Below are 22027 nucleotides of genomic sequence, written 5' to 3' on the forward strand. Positions count from 1 at the left end.
TCCTTGCTCCTTTCACGCTCGACTTGCTCAAAAGCCGATTTGCCTAAATCTTGGAGTTGTTCTTAATCCTTGACCTTTCACATTCGACTTACTCACAAGTCGAAGGCTATTTCACACTCGACCCGCTCAAAAGTCGACTAGCCGGAATCACGGAGCTTTCCTTAGCTCTTGACCTGTTGCACCGTGCCTTTAGAAGAGGTTGCTTCCGCATTCAAATTGGAAGGCAGTGGGTTCGTGGTGAGGTCCTCGTCGCCACTGTTGAAATGAAAGTCAGGGTCAAGGTGAAGTATGAAGTTGAAGTTTATTAAATCAGCCCCACACCTTAGGGCGGTGCGTAGGTCAGTTAGTCAGGATCATAATGGCAGTAGGTGGCAGGGGAACGGAACCTGGACAGGATGGAATGTTGGGGAACCAATGGGAAGGGTAGGGGACAATGGATGCTCTCGCGCAGGAGAGCTGGCACACACCACTTGTCATAGGGTCCCGGGGGGAAACCAGAACTAGGTTACAACACCACTCCTATTCACTTAGTCTAGTGCCCATGTCTCCTGAAATTAACAAATGGAATTGCCATCACAAAAGTACCCCAATCAGGATCCCCTAATTTTCCCGATCCCTGCAACATTCCAACTCAACAGTGACATCTGTGGTAGTAGGGAGGAAAACTGCTGCAGGCAACTATTGCTAACACCCATTCCAGGGAGTTCTACTATGTTGGAAGACAAGGGCTAATTATCCACACCTGGGAAGGCCAATAAGCCAGGGGCACCAAGAATAGATCCTTGCTCGTGATCTAAGGGCATAGTGCTATTTTTGGCTAGACTAGAACAATGAATGGCTCGTGCAATCTGAACACAGGGTCTCATTGTATTGTAGCCCGTAGTGTTGGTAGAGTTAATCGAGTCAATTTAGCTTGATCGTTATCTATCCTTCCACACTGCTCACTTCTTTAGCAGTACCGCGCCAAGATGGCCGCCGCGTTAGAGGACATCACGACCAGTAGCTCGTACATTACTAGCGTCAACCTCTTCTGGTTTTTTTTTCGTCTTGTCCTTCTTCGATGATTATTGCTGCTGAAAGCAACATGGGCTCTTGTAGTTCCTGTCACGCTTAGCGTCCTTGGTTTCCAGGATGGCGGTGGTTGTTGTTTATAGTTACCGGACATAGGAGGCTGCCATTGCCTCAGGTGCTATAGCCAGGCCATGCTGTCCTACGTTTTTGTTTTGATATTGGCTCTGGGGAGCTCTGGCACCGCCTCACAGAGCACCCTTGCATGGCTGGACACTGGTCCCGAAACGGCGGAAGGAGACTTGAAGTTAGAGACGGTGGCGACCGGGACTGTTGACATCTCACCCACTCCCGATCCTTCAGAGGTTCCCGATGCTTCATCCCCCCTTGACCTCACTCAGGCCCCTGGAGAACTCACTTCGTCTATCCCCTGGGGGGACCGAGCAGCCACTCCAGACTCCACCCAGGACGATGGAGATCTCTTACCCCCTCTGGTCCGGGCAGTCCCTGGGTCTCCTCGCGCCGCGGTCTCCACTCTTCAAGCACCTGTAACCGACAGTAGGTATCACTTCCCGCCTGCATGGACCATTTTTGCTGTGGGAAAATCCCTATGGAGGGATACTGGGTAGGCGACAGCCACTAAGCCGTAGTAATCCGTATTGGGCTGCGATGCTAATGATGGCAAGTATATATAGTTCACAGGTCTGCTATTCGTTTGGGCAGTCTCATCCATTATATATTTTTTATATATTCTTGATACATTGCCCTATGTGGCGAGGGGTGATGCTCAGCAAGTCTTTAGTTTTGAGTCATTTGCACTTTGTGGCATGTAGTTTTATGTTTTCCACTAGATGCAGGGTCACAGGGATTATGAAATTCTTCTAGCGTATTTTTTCCGCATTACTATGGATTTGCAGCACATACCACATAATCCATAATCTCCTGCATAATTAGAGATTTTAACAAAAAACTATTTTGTTTCTTGTTTAAAAGGATCAAAAGTTACTAAAATCACAGCAACAAATGTTGCTGTGGAAGGCCCTATGTAAAAGTTGACTGGTCACCTTTCACTTCCTTGTTATTTAAGTTGAATATTAAACTGGTACTAGTTAGGTTAAACTTGTTAACGTGTAAGAAAATTACAGAATTATGAAGTAATACTATTACAAAATGTGTTGCCTTACGTCGCATAATATGCCTTTTCTTGCTGCATAATTTAGTCAACCCTCCAACATAATTTGGTCCTCACCTGCCACATAATCCCAGTGACCCTGATTATAAGTGTGAACTGACTCGTACCAGCACGCTCGACAAACCTGCCTGAAAAACCAGAACTTGCTGAAGATCATCCGCATTACTTAACACTAGTTAATAACTAACCTTTTTAGTGTGATAGTGTCAGCATTTCTCAGCAGGGTTGCTGTACTTTTAGTGTGAAAGGACCAGTGATTTCCTGCAAGGCACGCAATGCCCACAGGGCTTTACCCCCCTCCCCCCATCACTGTTGTGTGTCTTAGCCTGGGCTGAGGCAGCTTTCTGGCCGGACACAAAGTTTTTGAGCTGCTGTGGGCTGGCTGGACAGTGGCTGACACCTCATCTCAGCCTCATCTTAGAATTTCACAGGCGTTTAGAAGACCATTTACTTGTTAACAAGGCTTAATTGTTTGTTCCTAGGGACTCTGCCTTATCCTTACATTTGGAAATGTACTTTTGCTGCCACAGTTTGAGAATATGTTTCCTGAAAAGTAACGTTAGGCTTTGATTTTTTTAGTAGTTATGCCACATCCTTTCCAATTTCAAGACATATCCATATATCAAAATTCTAGGCATGTCAAGAGTCTGAAAGTTTGTTGCAGTACCCACAAATCATGTATTCTCTTCATCCTCCTTCCCTTAATGATGCCATAATAGAAATAGTTTAAACTATATATGAAATCCCACTCGCTACCATGGATAACATGCTTAGTTTCTCAGAGAATCTGGGAATGCATCCTACATTTACACAACTCGCCCATCATTCTCAACACTCAGTTTGCTCTCAGAGTGATCACACTGCACTTACACTGCTCACCGTGCCCTGATGCCGTTTGCCTTCCTCTTACCCTGCACTGACCGCTCATCCTGCAGTCTCACCACCCACAGAATCAAACTGGTCATCCAGCATGCACATAGACACACCACTTGCCCTGCACTTATTCCTCCCTTTCTCTGTGTGCAATCCTCACCCTGAACTCACATGGCCCATATCTCACCATGCACTCATGCCGTTCACCCTCCTCTTACTCTGCACCCACAGGAGCACACTGCTCAGCTGCACTCAATTGACATGCCACTGACCTGTCACTCTTACCCTGTAGTCTTACCAATCACCTTATACTGACACCAATCACGCTGTACTTGCACCGCTCACTATGCTCTCATGCAGTTCACCCTGCACACATGTTGTTTACTTTGCACTTACACAAGCTCACCACTTATTCTGCACTCACATGACACTCATCCACTTGTCACTCTTACTGCTCACTCTGCAGTCTCACCACTCACTCTGCACTCAGTCTCAAACAAGCATATCTGTCACCATTGATTCATTCTTCCTCCTCTGCACTTCCACCCGCACTTAAACAGGTGCACTCACCCTGCACTCACATCACTCACCCCCTACTTTCAAACGGACACATCACTCGTCGTGCAATTACGTAAGCTCTTCGGTCACTCACACAGTTCACCCTTTACTCAGGTGGGTACACCACTCACCCTGCACTCACACCACTTAAACAGGCACAACACTCAACCTGGACTCACACCACTCACCCTGCACTCCTTTCTCTGACCCTGCACTCACCCAGGCACATTGCTCAGCCTGCACTCACACAGGCACCCCATTAATCTATCAGTCACACAGCTCACGCTGCTTACAAACAGGCACAATAGTCTGCCAGAACTCACAGGGACACACCACTTAACTCACAATAACTTCTTTCACCATGCTCTTACCAGTCACTTTCACAGCTCACCCTTCCCTCTAACTGCTCACTCTACACTCACACTGGTCATCCAGCATGCACATAGGCACACCGCTCGCCCTGCCTCTACACTGCTCGCACCGCTCACCCTGCACTCATTCCTCACACTCCCTGTATGCACTCCTCACCCGGAACTCACATGGGCCCATCTCTCACCTTGCACTCATGTAGCTCTCCCTGTACTCACATCGTCTAACGTTACACCTTACACTCCTACCACTCATGCTGCATTCCCTTACATTATTCCCCATATCCCAATTATGCTGCACACATAACTATCATTGACAACGCCTCTAGTTGTATACTATAGTCTTGCAAGTGAGAGTGCATGCGCAAAGCAGTGCATGCACACTCACAGGCAATACCTAAAAATTACCCACCAGTCAAGAATTTACAAATTTGTACAAAGGCACCTTCAGACTACCTGTTCTTTTGGTAGAACTAGATGCCTAGTCAGTTCAATCTGTAACTACGTGGCTGGTGCTAAAGGGGAAAGTGGACTGAAGATGTGGGATAGCGAAAGGTGGGAAATCAGGGCTGAGGCTTTGTAGGATGGTGAGTGATTGAGGATTGGTGTGAGGCTGTGGAGATAAGCTGGGAGTGAATGTTCATTTGGTGCAGGAGGAGACAGAAGGTAATGGCTGCAGGAGACGGAAGCAGGCGCAACAGGCTAAGGATGAAGCAATACGACAGAGGCTGTGAACTGGTGAGGGAACAGAGTAGGGACTTTAAGGCAATGGTCTCTATTGGTTGGAGAAAGTAGCACTGGCTCCACAGGAACTTTGTAATCCCTCATTGGACCCCTTGGCCTGCACAGGGGCCTGGTGTTTATCAGTATTTGGATCTATTGTCCTGCATGATGGCAGTGTTCTGTGGCGGCAGGTACCATAGTGGAGAGCTGTCTGAGGCTGTGCACACCAGATCCAGCTTCTGTTGAACATTTGGGCTCAATTAGCAATATTTCTATTTAGAGGCTGGGGCTTGTGAAAACACACCAAAAACTCTGGCTCTGCATGGGGACACCGGCACCAGCATTGAGGTTCTCTGTTTCTTCTCGGTTCAGACAACGTTCAGTTGCTGCTACTATACAGCCTGACCAAAGGGTTGCAGGTTGGTTATGCTATAACAATGACCCTATAGCCTCTCGGAGCTGTCACTGTGATAGAGAGTCCATTTTTTAGCAAGCTTCAGTGTTTTAGGGCAGTTTGAATTTTTGACAATTATCACTTGAATTATAACATCCGCACATGACTTGGAATCTTCGCAATTTCACACTTCACTGCTTTATCTTTGGTTAAGAAAATTAGACTGAAAATCGCACAGTGAAACTTGTTTTGAAACTTTTTACATAGGTGCCTATTGTACTGTGTGTCACCCTCCACCATTCCTGGCTTTCCATTCACCACAATGGTTCTGAAAATGGCAACATGTAAAGTGTTTCTGGATAAAAAAAAACATGTTCACCAAAACAGTCAAGCATTTGACGAGATCAATTGGCTGCTGTGATAGTAATTTTCAAAAAGAGGAATTATTTGTTTCCAATAGTGTAACTAATTGTAGAGTGCTGTGATGGTGCTTTAAAAAAAATTGCACCACAGCACTATACAAGTATCTTAACTTTTCTAGACTACCACTTGGAGTTATATCATGGGTTGCTATAACATAACTCATTATCCAGAAGCAGTGCAGTGGTTTTAAAACCTCCCAGTTTTACTCAAAATCAGTTTTCCTTTCTTTCCTTTGATGCATTTATTGCCAACAATCTTACGCAGTTCCTATCTGCACCCGTTGTGCCTTTGACTCTCCTGGAAATTTAGTAAGTGAATGACAGTGACTACGTGGAGCTAGGTAATGCACAGGGTACAGTTTTCCTGTCGTAATATGTAATATCGTCAGGTGTAGGTAGAAGGCAAAGCTGATTGGAGCCAATACCTGATGCCTGCCTTGCTGTAGAGGAACCTGCCCTATGTCCTCTAGGGAAGACCTGTGGCCTGAAGAGTAGACCATAGTCAAGAGACCTAAACATGAGACAGGAGATCTGAACAGGGAGAGCTGAGGATGGACCTCTAGAGCACAATGATAGACCCACTGGAAGAAATCATAGGTAAAAGGTTCCTCTAACCACAGTGCCACAAGACATTGTGATGCCTTGGGTGCACAGTTAAAGGCCTCAGGACTTTCCCTTGCTGTATGCTTGACACACTGCATTACTTCAACCCTCCAAATGATTTTAGACTCCCTTCTTCCCTACCCATTGCTCAATCACAGTTCCAGCAGTGCTGCACAGTTCACTTGAAAACAAATTATGGAAACAACCACCAGTTACTCACATTTAACTTCCTGACCACACAAGACTTCATTAGGGCTGCAAAAACTTGTAGGCCAGCACGATCACCGGTAGACCCATGTCCTGCTCATATATGCAAGAATATCCTCATTAACAGCTCTGCAAGTAATCTAGCCAAAACTTTTTGCACTCCTTGGATAAAGGTCTCTTCTCAAAAGAACTCCCTAAACACAAGAGGCCTTCAAACAATGGCTCCTTCTAACTTCCAGACAATAACAAAATGTTTCCAGGCAAAATGAATTAAAAATCGATGTCACGACAAATAGCTAAATTCATTGAAGAAAGTAACCTTCTCTTAGATTACCAAAACAGATTCTGGTATTGCTGTGGCACGAAAGCAGCACTGACCTCCACATAGGATGATTTTAAACACTGCAGTGGATTGAAATGGAGTACCTGCATGCTTATTACTTGACCTCTCCCTTGCCTTTGATTCTGTTCATCCCTACAGGAACTTGGAACTGAACAAATCTTCTCAAAAATAGCTTTGTATCTGTAGTTAGCTAGACCTCTGTCATTGAGACTGGCTCCTCTGCCGATTATGGGCTCGATGTAGGTAAAAAGGTTTTACCGATTCCAAAATACCGAATGTTACTGATTCGGTATTTTAGAATCGGTAAAACCTATGTAGGTAATTATTCGGTATTTTTTACCGAATCGTTAAGATTCGGTAATTACCGAATCGGTATTTACCGATTCGGTAATTGACATTCATTCCTATGGAATGTCACAACAGGAATGTCAATTACCCATCGGTAAATACCGATTCGGTAAAATTGTGAAATAGTCAATGGTGGCAGGGTGTCACTTTGACACCCTGTTGCACCCCTGATTAGTGCTTGTGTGCCATGTGGCACACATACATGCCCGTAGGCATGTATGTGTGTATGTGTGCCACATGGCACAGGTGTAAATGCACATAATTGCATTTACATAGGAATTCAGTATTTACCACCAACTAATAGTTGGTGGTAAATAACGAATTCTTAATGCCCTGTAGCACTGTTTACAGTGCTACCTACATTTCAAAATACAGATTCCGTAAAATTACCGATTCAGTTAAATTACCGAATCTGTATTTTTTAATGCCCTACATCTCAGTATCCAAATACCGGTCGGTAAGGGCCGAAAATCGGTATTTTCGGCCGTTACCGACCGGTTTTTGGATACCTACATCTGGCCCTATACTCCCTACAAGTCAATTTCGTTTGCCAGCACATTAATAACAGCCTGGTGCCTTTCTGCCTGGATGTGGCTTAATAGGCTTACATATATGGGAACTGCTCAATGTGGCATGCATGCTAACAATAACCATTGGATTTTCTTTTAGTGTAGCACAGGTGTCTGGCAATGCATTTACATGCAGTAATATCACCAACTAATTGGCACACAACTGCAGAAGAAGGAATGGTATTTGGGGAATTAAACCTTTGACTTACTAGCCACATCCTCCCATCTTAATGTGTGCCAACCCACGAAGCAGTCTTTATTCATAAATTACGGCACGCATGGAAATCCCCGTTACAGAAGACGAGTGGGTGGCTCACTTTTCCTCGCTCTATAGGGCTGTCGAATTAGTGCCCAATACAGGTCATGATCCCATGATGGTAAATTTAGATCTACCAAAAGCACTGGAGGTGACTCTTCCTGAAGTCCTTGCGAGCATGAAGGCAACTAAGGGGGGTAAGGCGGCTGGACCGGACGGCATACCAGCCGACCTTTATAAGGCCAATACTGATTTATGGGGCCAATGCTAGTCCAGCTTTTTAATGTTGCTTTGGCAAAAGGCCTAATCCCTATGTGGTTTACATCAATTATAGTCCCGATTTTCAAGAAAGGGGATAGGCAGAACTGCACATGCTATAGGCCAATTTCGTTATTGGACTCCTCCATAAACATTCTTGGGAGAGTGGTTTTAGTTAAGTTGCAAAGCTGGGCAGAAGAAAATGGGATACTACGTGATTTCCAATATGGGTTCCAAAGGGGTTTAGGGACTATAGAGCAAGGATTACATTTGTTTATTTTGCAACAGAAGTATATAAGGGTTAAAAAACAACGTCTATACCTCACTTTTGTTGACTTATCGTCGGCTTTTGATTGCGTGTCACATAACAAATTGTGGGCAATTATGGCCGAACTGGGGGTAGATAATGCTATTATATGCTTCTTGAGAGATCTATATTCTGGGGCCACTGCAACTGTCCGATATGGGAAAGAGGGAGAATGCAGCAGACACTTTGGGATTGGTCGTGGCGTACGCCAAGGGTGCGTTTTAGCGCCGTTTTTATTTTTGTTGTATATAAATGGTTTGGAGCATCGCCTAGTGCAGGAGGGCAGGGACATGCCTATGGTGGGTGGGAGGCCTGTCCCTGCCCTATTGTACGCGGACGATGCAATCCTGATGGCACGCACCCCAATGGCACTTCAAACTTTGGTTACATCTTTTAATAGTTTCATGCTTAGCTTGGACTTGAAAATTAACTGCTCCAAAACACTGTCTATGTACTGTGGAACAAGATCAAGCATGCATTTGAAGCCTATTTTTATAAATTCCAATCCCTTAGAGAAGACTTCTACTTTCCCATACCTGGGCATTTTGTTTCATGAAAGTGGCTCATGGACTACTGCAACTAATGCTAGAACCTTGTTATTTTCCAAAACCATCATGGCTTTACAGTGTTTTATAAAAAAAGCTAGGAAAAAGACCCATAAAGGAAATTTTAACGATTTATAATGTCACATGTATATCTGTAGCTATCTATGGCTCAGGATTGTGGGGTTACTTAAATGTCATTTCAATTCAAACTTTGGAAAATAAGTTTTTACGCCACATCTTGTCCGTCCCTGAAAGTACTGCGACCTTTATATGCCATGCTGAACTGGGTTTGGTATTTATTACTGACACAATCAAGATCCAGCCCATTCTTCTTTGGCACAGGGTTTGGACAAATGATGAATGCGTGGTTAACCGGGCTATTTTAAAGGACGTTCAACACTGGACAATATTAACAATCTTAAATGGATATGTTATGTCAGAAATTTCCCCGAAGAACTAAGCTGTGTCCAATATTTCTAGGATCCATTGTCGATGGCAAATATCTCAAGAAGAGGACTGAAAAATGTGTGTATTGCCCACCTCAGTGAAAAAAGACAACTGAAGGAGGTGAAAAAAAAGACTGTTTTTGCCCATCAGGCAATTATAAGTGGAGAGAAACTCCAGCCATACCTATCTTTATACATGTCCAACCATGAACGCTTCCTTTTAACCCGGTTTAGATTAGAACCTACTGTTTTTAGGCTATTATCCTTTCCTGTGATGAATTGTTAGACGAAAGATTTATGTCCCTGTCCATGTGATGATGTGTCCCCACAATCGGATATTCATATTTGTTGGACAGGCCTCGTGAAGGGCTCGCTCCCTCCCCGCATGACAGAGCCTGGACACCGGCTCTCCCGGTGCCACCAGAAGAACAACCCAGACGACCCACAGAAGCAACCCGCAACCCGTCCCCTACGGGACGCCTGCTCCCGGACATCTCTGTATCACTGGCCCGGGCCACCGCCAGCACCATTGCCTGGCCCAGCCGCCATCTTGGACACTGCACCACGAGGCCGCGTGGCCTCAGCTCGACCCCAACCCTGGGCATGGCCAGGCCCCGACATCCCGGCACCACCATCCACCCAGGAGGTGAACGGACCACTTGGCAGGTCAATGGGAGAGAGGAGTGTCGATGGCTCTCCCCCGCCAGGTGCCGATCGCCCCGAGCCTCCCCGGGCGCTGGCTCCACCCCCCTGCTGGGTGTCTGGACTCCCTCATCCCGGACCTCCCGACCTCCAAGAGCGAGGGTCCGGACATCAAAGGGGGCCAGACCTATAACTGGGGCAGCTCCAGAGCAGGAAGGCAGTTGTATCCTGGAGTCGAGAGACACCTAGAAGAACTCATCCTTGACGGACTGCTGGCGCTGCCGCAGCCCTGCCTTGTGAACCATCGTCCTGCCTGCTGGCGCTGCCGCGGCATTCTGCAACCTTCCTCCTCGTCGGGACCTGCTGGCGCTGCCGCGGCCCTCTGCAACCTACATCGTCCTCGGGACCTGCTGGCGCTGCCGCGGCCCTCTGCAACCTACATCGTCCTTGGGACCTGCTGGCGCTGCCGCGGCCCTCTGCAACCTACATCATCGTCGGGACCTGCTGGCGCTGCCGCGGCCCTCCTCAAGTGAGACTTGTCATCCGAGCCTGCTGGCGCTGCCGCGGCCCGACCTTCCAGAACTCCGAGCTCGAGGATTGTGAGCTATCCATCATACCACCTCAATACCAGATCGGTATCAAGACTGTCCCGCTACCCCCTTTCCCTTCCAGAGACTAGAATTGAGAGGACCCTTGTGTCCCGATCTCACTGTACCGTGATACTTTGCTTCAAGAACTGCATATAAAAAGCGTTAACCTTATCCTTGTGTGGTGTCCATCTGTGGGGGGGAAGTTACTTGTCTGTACGATCGCTGGAGACGGCCCTCCCCGGAGGCCTCTCCCCTTGTCCTCGGCCGACCCTCCAGGTCCCCGTCTAACATTGGTGGCCAGCGGCGCGATCCGAACCGACGCGTAATCGTACAGAGAGTAACTCACCCCACGACTCAACCACAATGACAACAAAAGAGAGCGGATCCGCAGAGAAATTCCAGATGGAGAAACTAGAAGAGTACAACCATCGAGAGCTAAAGCAATTTTGCATGGAACTAGGCATTGCTACCACCGGGCTGAGCACGAAAGAGGACTTCAAACACGCTCTAGAATCTTGGGCAGAAACAGGTACGGCTGTACCCCGGAACCAAAACCGCGAGGCACCAGAAACAAACACCACTCCGACGGAAGAAAGGAGAGCGGGTCTCTCCCTGGAAGAGATCCAAGAACGAGAGAAAAGCAGACTCCATGAATTGGAGTTGGCACGGCTCCGGTTGGACGGAGAGCTGAAACTGGCGGAACAAAAGATAAACTTAGAACACTTACGGCTCCGAGAGGAGCGGGAAGAGAAACAAAGGCAGAGAGAACTTGAAGAGAAAAAACTGGCATACGAATACGAGCGCAAGCTAGCAGAAATAGAAATGCGGAAACAGAGCCTTCGAGGGGTGGATCAAGGGCAGCCACGTAACCACCTACGAGCAACTCTTTAACCTCATGGTGTGGGAGCACCTCTCCAACAATTGCTTTGTTGAGCTCAGGCAGCACCTTCTCGACAGTAAATTGACTGAACCTCGGCAGCTCGCCGCTGAAGCTGACCGATGGGAAAGCACTCGAGTGGCCCGGAGTGGGCCAAGTGAACAAAACAGAAACAACCAAGGTCTCCATCGCCCCCGAGGAGGAGGAGGAGGCCAGGGCCGGGGCAGAGATGCCGTCCCGGCAGCTCCCGCCAGCAACACCCCGCCCCCGGCCGGTCGGGGAAACCCCCCCGATGCGCCCAGGGTTCCGAGCCAACGTTACTTGCCACCGGTGCCAGCGAATCGGACACTATGCCAGCGACCCGAGCTGCCCGAAGAACCAGACTCCCGTGCCCCGCCAGGTCGCTGCCGCCGCGCTAGGAGATGAGCAAACCTCCGAAGAGTATGAAGAGTACGAGCAGGAACAGCCCGAGTGGGAACCTGCCGCCATGATCCTGGCCTGCCTGGGGGAAAGAGACATGATCCCGCGGGCTCCCCTACCCGCCAACACCAGAAAATACAGCCAGTGGGTGAACATAAATGGGCGCAAGGCCGAAGCCCTGCGCGACACCGGGGCCAGTGTGACGGTGGTCCGCTGTCACCTGGTGACCCCGGAACAAATCCTGCTAAACGTTCTTTGCCCCGTCCGATCAGCCGACAATTCAGAGAGCCTGTGTCGGATGGCCTGCGTCCCCTTCGAATGGGGAGGAGTGTCCGGTATGCTAAAAGTGACTGTCCGCGATGATGCCCCAGTGGACTGCCTCCTGGGAAACAAACTCGAGAGTTCCCCGTGGGCGGCCGTTGAGAGAAGAGAGCACCTGGGGATGTTGGGCCTCCCGGACTGGGCGTGCGTAACAACCCGGTCCATGGCCGCCCGTGCCATCCCCAGACCCGAAGAACCCGAATGGCCAGCACCTCCTCCCCCGCTCACCTCAGAGGAAGACACCCTCAGTACTGATCCCCCAGAGCAAACCCAAGAAGGGCCCACTCCGCTCCAAGATCTTCCAGAACTGGCTCAGTGGCGTCAAGAGGGTGGACCCACCCAGGAACAATTCCGGCAGGAGCAGAAGACCTGTCCCTCCCTCGAGGGACTCCGACAGCAAGCACTCGCCCAGAGCGCGGGAGACACCGCAGGGGCCCACTGGATCTATTGGGACAATGACCTACTATACAGCGAGCAAAGAATTGCAGAGTTGGGGGCCAGTCGGGTGCTGGTGGTGCCCCTCCGCTTCAGAGACTTCCTTTTGCACTTGGCACACGATGTCCCCCTTGCTGGGCACTTGGGGCAAGACAAAACGTATAACCGCCTGGTAACCCACTTTTACTGGCCCAAAATGCGAAATGACGTCTCCAACCACTGCCGGGCATGCCCCACCTGCCAGGCCAGCGGGAAGAGCGGCCGAAAAATCAAAGCACCCTTGCAACCATTCCCCGTCGTAACCACCCCGTTCGAACGGGTGGGAATAGACATTGTGGGGCCCCTGGACCCCCGAACAGCACAAGGGCATCGATTCATCCTGGTCCTGGTGGACCACGCCACCCGCTATCCCGAGGCCATTCCTCTTCGGACTGTAACAGCACCAGTGGTAGGCCGAGCCCTAATGGGGATCTTCTCTCGAGTAGGATTCCCCCGGGAAGTCGTCAGCGACAGAGGCACAAACTTTATCTCCAAATATATGAAATCTCTCTGGCAGCAGTGCGGGGTTACGTACCGGTTCACGACCCCCTATCACCCGCAAGGAAACGGACTGGTCGAACGGTTTAACCGCACTCTCAAGGGGATGATCATGGGGCTGGAGGAACCCCTACGTCGCCAGTGGGACGTGCTGCTCCCGTGCCTCCTCTTCGCCTACCGAGAAGTCCCCCAGAAATCCCTCGGTTTCAGCCCCTTCGAGCTCCTGTACGGACACCCTGTCCGGGGGCCCCTCAGCCTGGTTAAAGAAGAATGGGAAATGGCCCCCCAGAAGACCCCTCCGGACGTGTATAAGTACCTCCTGACCCTCCACAACCAGACCCGGCGATTCAGGGAACTCGTTAAAGCCAATCTCGAGGCCAGTCAGGAGGACATGAAGAAATGGTACGATCAACAGGCCTCCTCCATCGAGTTCGAGCCTGGTCAGCAAGTATGGGTAATGTCTCCCATCGAGCCTTGTGCCTTGCAGGACAAATGGACAGGACCCTTCAAGGTGGTCGAGCGCAAGGGCCCTGTCACCTATCTAATCGACATGGAGTCCCCCCGGAACCCCCTCCGGGTCCTTCACGCCAACAGACTCAAACCACACTTCGTACGCTCGGAACTCAGCCTACTGATGGCCACAGATAGTGGGGCAGAGGAAGACTCCGAGCCCCTCCCTGACCTACTGAGGACCCGTGAGAAAGATGGCTCGGTGGACGGGGTCCGACTCTCCGATGCCCTGACCCCGGAGCAGCGCCAAGACTGTCTGGCCCTCCTGCTGCAATTTGCAAACCTGTTCTCCCTCACCCCCGGGGTCACCCCCTGGTGCCTTCACGACGTGGACACTGGGGACAGTCCCCCTATCCGACACCGGGCGTACCGAGTGCCAGATCGGGTGCGCGCCTGCATCCAAGACGAAGTCTCCAAAATGCTCACACTCGGAGTCATCGAGCCATCCGACAGCCCCTGGGCCAGCCCAGTCGTACTGGTCCCCAAAGCTGCTGCCCCGGGCACCACCCCCGACCTCCGATTCTGCGTCGACTATCGGGGCCTGAACGCTGTCACCCGAACCGACGCTCACCCCATTCCCCGAGCAGATGAACTGGTTGACCGCATGGGGGCTGCCCGCTACCTGAGCATCTTCGATCTGACAGCGGGCTACTGGCAGATCGGCCTCACCCCCAGAGCCCAAGAACGATCCGCCTTCTCCACCCCGGATGGTCACTACCATTTCAAAGTGATGTCATTCGGCATGAAAAACGCCCCCGCCACTTTCCAACGACTTGTGAACCAGGTATTGGCGGGCCTCGAAGAATTCAGCGCCGCCTACCTGGACGATATCGCTGTGTACAGCCGCCACTGGGCAGACCACCTTCACCACCTCCGAGAAGTCCTGCACGCCCTCCAACAGGCCGGACTCACCATCAAGGCCAGCAAGTGCCAAATTGGCCAGGGGTCCGTGACCTACCTCGGGCACCAACTGGGGGGCGGTCTGGTGGCCCCTCTCCAGCTCAAGATCGCTGCCATCCAGTCCTGGCAGCCACCCGTCACCCAAACCGAGGTCCGAGCCTTCTTGGGGCTCACCGGATACTACAGGCGGTTTGTGAAGGACTATGGCAGCATTGTGGGGCCCCTCACGGAACTCACATCCAAGAAACACCCCGAAACCGTCAACTGGACCCCGGACTATCAAGCGGCCTTCGAGAAATTGAAGGCCGCCATGTGCACCGCCCCTGTGCTCCAGGCCCCCGACTACAGCCGTGAGTTCATCGTCCAGACGGACGCCTCAGACCATGGCATTGGGGCAGTCCTCTCCCAACTAAACCCCGAGGGAGTCGACCAGCCAGTGGCCTTCATCAGCCGACGCCTGCTGGCCCGAGAACAGCGCTGGAGCACCATCGAACGGGAAGCCTTTGCAGTAGTGTGGGCCCTCAAGAAGCTCCGGCCCTACCTCTTCGGTACCCACTTCCGGGTACAAACAGATCATCGACCCCTGCAATGGTTGATGCAGATGCGGGGGGAGAATCCCAAACTGTTGCGTTGGTCCATCTCCCTGCAGGGGATGGACTTCACTGTGGAGCATCGTCCAGGCCAGGACCACGCCAACGCGGACGGCCTGTCACGCTTTTTCCGCCTCGACGAGGAGAGTCCCCAAGAGGATGGGTGACTCTCCCCGCCTTCAGCTGGGGGGGACGCATGTTGGACAGGCCTCGTGAAGGGCTTGCTCCCTCCCCGCATGACAGAGCCTGGACACCGGCTCTCCCGGTGCCACCAGAAGAACAACCCCGACGACCCACAGAAGCAACCCGCAACCCGTCCCCTACGGGACGCCTGCTCCCGGACATCTCTGTATCACTGGCCCGGGCCACCGCCAGCACCATTGCCCGGCCCAGCCGCCATCTTGGACACTGCACCACGAGGCCGCGTGGCCTCAGCTCGACCCCAACCCTGGGCATGGCCAGGCCCCGACATCCCGGCACCACCATCCACCCAGGAGGTGAACGGACCACTTGGCAGGTCAATGGGAGAGAGGAGTGTCGATGGCTCTCCCCCGCCAGGTGCCGATCGCCCCGAGCCTCCCCGGGCGCTGGCTCCACCCCCCTGCTGGGTGTCTGGACTCCCTCATCCCGGACCTCCCGACCTCCAAGAGCGAGGGTCCGGACATCAAAGGGGGCCAGACCTATAACTGGGGCAGCTCCAGAGCAGGAAGGCAGTTGTATCCTGGAGTCGAGAGACACCTAGAAGAACTCATCCTTGACGGACTGCTGGCGCTGCCGCAGCCCTGCCTTGTGAACCATCGTCCTGCCTGCTGGCGCTGCTGCGGCATTCTGCAACCTTCCTCCTCGTCGGGACCTGCTGGCGCTGCCGCGGCCCTCTGCAACCTACATCGTCCTCGGGACCTGCTGGCGCTGCCGCGGCCCTCTGCAACCTACATCGTCCTTGGGACCTGCTGGCGCTGCCGCGGCCCTCTGCAACCTACATCATCGTCGGGACCTGCTGGCGCTGCCGCGGCCCTCCTCAAGTGAGACTTGTCATCCGAGCCTGCTGGCGCTGCCGCGGCCCGACCTTCCAGAACTCCGAGCTCGAGGATTGTGAGCTATCCATCATACCACCTCAATACCAGATCGGTATCAAGACTGTCCCGCTACCCCCTTTCCCTTCCAGAGACTAGAATTGAGAGGACCCTTGTGTCCGGATCTCACTGTACCGTGATACTTTGCTTCAAGAACTGCATATAAAAAGCGTTAACCTTATCCTTGTGTGGTGTCCATCTGTGGGGGGGAAGTTACTTGTCTGTACGATCGCTGGAGACGGCCCTCCCCGGAGGCCTCTCCCCTTGTCCTCGGCCGACCCTCCAGGTCCCCGTCTAACAATATTTTATTCTTTTGTAAATGTTACACTTTTTATCGTAGAAAACTTATCATCACCATTCTTAAAGAATTAAATGTATATAGGTGTCGCTTAGCGTTTTTAGAGTTCCAAAAAATGGAAACTGTTTTTATGGTAGCATCACTCGCTGAATTTTTTAAATTAGTTTTTAAATGTCGTAAATCCCTTTATATGAATTAATTTTTGTGCTGTATTTATGCCTCTGCTTTCTTATATGTTTCTCCGTTGAGATCTTATATAATGATCGCCTGACCCATTGTAAATTGTACTTCTTTTTCATGCTACTTTTATGGTTATTCTCTGTTTTTAACCGAATAAAGTATTTTTTGAACGGAACATAAATTAATAAGGACGGGGCCCAAAGCTTTTGCTCAGGAGCCTGTGTCTGGCACTTTCAAATGTGGGGAGGGAAGAAAAGCAAGACTTCCTCGACGTTATTTTACTGTGTGCCACTTTCATCCACCACCAGGCACTCGCGTTTATCTCACTCTTGCAGGTTCTTTTTCATTTTTGCTTTCTCCCTTTGTCATAATTTTTCTATATTTCTCTTTTCACCCTTTTGTGTATTTCTCTCTCTAGTTTTAGAGCAAAGTCTGATGAGAAACAATTAGTACAGGACCCCAATAAGTAGTGCAAGTGGGCTCCGCCTGCAACCACCAGCTCAAATTAGACACTGACACTAAGTATAATATTTTGAGATCTGTACAAAAGAGCATCCTCACCCATGAATATATTGCAGCATCCAATTAGTCAAAGTTAATTTGCATTGTCAGTCATTAATGGGGCAGAAGCATATTTCTGGACTTGCAATTATAAATATTTCACAAGCAAACTGTCCTGCACAGAAGGAATCAGGGAATTGGCAAAAAGGGTTTTGTTTTTGTGAAAAAAGTGTTCTGTGCTCTGGATTCAAATTTATAGAAGCTGTTTTTTAGTTGTCAGTGCACTCAATCTGTTTATCAAAGATCATTGGGAGAATAGTATAAAATATACAAAAACATTCTCGTTATGATATCAAGTTCTTACAATATGATTACACTGCACAGTTTGTCACTTGTTTTTAGGTCGAAGCCTGCATTGCAGGGCCTTGCCCTGCTGCAAGCAAAGAGATATTGTGAGCAGGGGATTTCAGTATGGCGTGAAGCCACGCCCCTTTTTTCCATTGGCAGGCCTCTGGAAACAGAGGCCTGCCATTGGAAAAAGCTCCTGTTTAGCAGATTTGTCTGCTCTGGATCCCGCCTCTCGAGGACTCCATGACCTGCCTTACGGTAGCACGACAATATTTTTAGAAATATTGCCTTGGCAACCATGAGGCAGGTCAGGGAGTCCTGGAGGGGCGGGATTCAATATGCTGTTCCCGCCCCTTTTTTTATTTTGTGTGCGTGCGTTGCCTCGTTCTCCTTGCTGGAAGGTCAGGAATGAGGCATTGCAGTGGATGGACCCTCCTTGTTAAAAAAGGCGGTGAAAACTTAAATTTTGCCTGTTTATTGTGACTTCGTCGTGCCGTAGTGATGCAGTGCAGAATTCTCTATGTACAGAATGTAGAAGTTTATGGATAGGAGCAGAGTCCATTAAGGAGGTTAAAGGTATTGGTGCTGAGGACACGTGATGTGTGTCAGTTACTAGAGCCGCAATAAGAAGCCTTGCTAATAATAGGGCAGTGCTGGAGAGAGTGACATGCTCGCCGGTCCTTACCTGTGTCTTCGCCATCAGATTGCTAACCTCCCGGAACATGTTGGCCACCTGAAATCCCACCGGCAGAAAGCCTGGATAGGCGGCAGCTCTCCAGGCGAGCGCGCAGAAGAGCAGCAGCAGGAGCAACCGGCGAAGCATCCCTGAAGCCTAGCTGGAGACCAGCTGAGGGTACCACGGGCAGTCTTCCTGACACACCCCGAGGCCTGTCAGGAAGCACGGGCTGAGTGAGACACAAAACTAAAGGAGACAGTAAGCACGAGCTGTGCGGGGTTCAAGCACAGTACAGACAGAGAGCAGGGAGGTGCTAGACAGGGACAGAAACGTGCAGAGAGCCTTTCCTTGGCTGTACTGAGAGCTGGGCTTCCCGGGTCTGCAGAGCGCTGACTGCACACGGTACAGATCACTCGAGGCTGATAGCAGACAGCAGGGGGAGGCGGGGAGAAAGTGGGGGAGGGATGCAGAGCCGCAGTGCATCCGGCCAAACCTTTCCCTGTGTTTTATTGACCGCACGTCGCTCAATTTGAGACTGCCCCTGAGCTGAAACCATTCGCACTTCACTGTCTGTTCTGTAAGACTGCATCAACAGTGAGTCTAATGAGCCGAACAGCAATGCAAAGCCCCTCCCTCACCCACACTACCATCACTCGTGTGCCCATCCTTTTTAAGTTCCTTGCTGAAATGTTTTTCCCCCGATCACTGCCTTTAGGAGAGTCAGTGGCATGCCACTTGCTGATCCCTGGCCCTGTCTCCGCTGCTGCTTTATTACTGACTAGACACACTTGGGACCAGCCCCTCCATCATCATTGCCAATGCCCCTGGGTATCAATGACCGTCCCATCCCTAATACTTTGTTGTGAGAGGATTACTAGCACACTGCTTTTTATAATCCTACAGCTGCAGTTGAAATTTCAGGAATCAAGACCTTGAGAGCAACTAGGCACAGGGGATGGGTTCAGTGGACCTAGGGTAGGGATCAGAGGCCTGGCAAAAAGGAGCATCATATTCTTAACCGTTTTGTTGGCCTTTTCACCAACATGGAAATGCATCTACAATGTTTCCTTCACATAACCACTTAACTGATAAACATGTTTTTTTTCTTTACAAAAAAGAATATTTTTATTAACGTTTCCAGTCACAAACATTGCTGCAATATCATACATTTTCTTTGTTGCATACATCACATTATGATTATATCTGATCCACGAACAGCCTAAATTTGCCCATCGCCATGTCGGGTTTTCTTTTGCACCCTCATCATTATCCATATTTATATACAATGTATCAGCATCTGCCATGTATACAGTGGCTAGTTAGTATCTTCTGATAATGATCCTTCATTTGGGGGATCACAAATATTTCCTCTATATGTATTCCACTTTCCCCACACCTGTGTCCATTTTTTGGGGGCACCTCCTATGTATGTATACTGATTTTTCGGTTATCATCAATTCGTCCATATCTCAACACCACCTACCCACTGTGGGGTTCTGTCTGGCTCCCCATAATTGTGCTATATTTATCTTTGCTAATACCATACCCAGCGCTACCCAAGTTTGAGTCGCATGGTTGAAGTCTATCGGTTCCCAGATGTCAAGTAAACATCTTTTCGGCTCTGGCTCAATCGTCATTCCTGTTGCCTGAGAAATTGTGTGCATGACTGCCTTCCAGAATCTAGTAATTTCTGCGCATTGCCAGATTGTGTGCCAGAATGTGCCGTGCTCTCCACATTGCCTGACACGTAACACACCACCATTTGCCTGTGCCACGGCATCAGACTTAAAAAGCTGCTGCTCCCCCGCGTGCACATCGCGCACCACCATTTGTCTGTGCCTTGGCATCATACTTCAAAGGCTGCCGCTCCCCCTCCCCCCACCCGCCACAGCAATGCTGAGAGCTTGTTTCTGGACGAAAGTGAAAGCCTGACGTGCTTGTTTACAGTAGCTTTGCTCCTCAAATGCTGTTGCTGTGTTGCCATCTCTCTAAGGACACTCAGCTTGAAAACAGTCGACTTGCTAGCTGCAATACTACATCCGCTATGCTTTGCCTCTAGACACGTTGATCCCTCGCAGACTGTGCTGACTCTGGCCCTCCTGATTCTGAAACTGACCAACAAAGTCACCACGCAGTCTCTTCTCTCTGTCTTATGATATCTGCCCTGCCACCATTTACTTCGGACCCTCACCCTCACACCCTCACACCCCCTCACATTCCCTCTCCCTCACACACCCTCACCCTCACCCTCCCTCACCCTCACCCTCCCTCACCCTCACCCTCCCTCACCCTCACACCCCCTCACCCTCACACATCCTCACTCACCCTCACACCCTCACCCACCCTCACACCCTCACCCTCACACATCACATCACTCAGGGATACCACCACATCACTCAGGGGCACCACTCAGGGGCACCACCACATCACTCAGGGACACCACAACATCACTCAGGAACACCACCACATCATTCAGGGACACCGCCACGTCACTCAGGGACACCGCCACATCACTCGGGGACACCGCCACATCACTCAGGGGCACCGCCACATCACTCGGGGACACCGCCACATCACACAGGAACACCACCACATCACTCAGGGACACCACCACATCACACAGGGACACCACCACATCACTCAGGAACACCACCACATCACTCAGGAACACCACCACATCACTCAGGAACACCACCACACCACTCAGGGGCACCACCACATCACACAGAGACACCACCACACCACTCAGGGACACCACCACATCACTCAGGGACACCACCACATCACTCAGGGACACCACCACATCACTCAGGGACACCACCACATCACTCTGGGACACCACCACATCACTCTGGGACACCACCACATCACTCTGGGACACCACCACATTACTCTGGGACACCACCACACCACTCTAATACACCACACATCACTCTAATACACCACACATCACTCTAATACACCACCACATCACTCAGCCCAACCACATCATCACTCAGCACCACAACTGTAGCAAGTAGTCCTTGCTTGCTACCAACAAGCATTGCCATAGCCAATAGGACTCACATTAGGAAAGTGTAAGCTATTGGCTTTGTGAATAACAATGCTATTAATTTATATATTTTCAAAGCCAACACATATTAAAAATAATTGTCATTTACAATACCAATAGCTCACACTTTCCTAATGCAATACCTATTGCATTGCAAATGCTTGTTCTCGTATTGGATATAAGGGTAGCTCGACCTCACTTCTGGAATTGCTGTCCTGTCTCATAGCTGGGAGTATTATCGCCCCTCCCCCTGAAGTCGCCCCCGTTTCCTACAGGACTGCCACAACTTTTATGGAAAAGTCCCAGCACTCTTCCGCAGAACGCATATGTTTACTGAGGTTTACTCAGTATTTTCCACCTATGCTTCTGTTACAAGCGATAAATATTACATTTCAATTCAGACTTTAAGAGTTCAAGACATGCATCATAGATAGTCCCTTTTTAAAAACCATATTGCATGTGTTCATACTTGATACTACATCAATGAAACATGGCACTAAAGGACTTGTGGCATCATCTCCACCTCCCTCATTTCACACTCGCCAAAATGAAAGCAACTTAAACACGCACTGTCACAGCCGATAGGTCAAAACTTAACAAAATGATGCAATGGTTAAATGCTTTTCTGTTTTTAATTGCTCGTATATGCCACAAAAC

General features: G+C 50.0%; 1 protein-coding gene across 2 annotated transcripts in view; it reads left to right on the forward strand.

Moving 5' to 3' along the window:
• The first annotated feature begins 1051 nt into the window (after positions 1–1051).
• Positions 1052–22027, forward strand: part of TCTN1 (tectonic family member 1) — a 297848-nt gene continuing 276872 nt past the window's right edge. Inside the window, exon 1 of one of the 2 annotated variants that reach the window (XM_086943021.1) lies at positions 1052–1566. In XM_086943021.1, the coding sequence (XP_086799147.1) occupies positions 1203–1566 (364 nt within the window). In that variant the 5' untranslated portion in view covers positions 1052–1202. The remainder of the gene's footprint in view (positions 1567–22027) is intronic. The other variant, XM_086943020.1, reaches the window with a different exon arrangement.

Source organism: Lissotriton vulgaris, chromosome 11 (assembly GCF_964263255.1).
Source record: "Lissotriton vulgaris chromosome 11, aLisVul1.2, whole genome shotgun sequence".
Taxonomy (NCBI): domain Eukaryota; kingdom Metazoa; phylum Chordata; class Amphibia; order Caudata; family Salamandridae; genus Lissotriton; species Lissotriton vulgaris.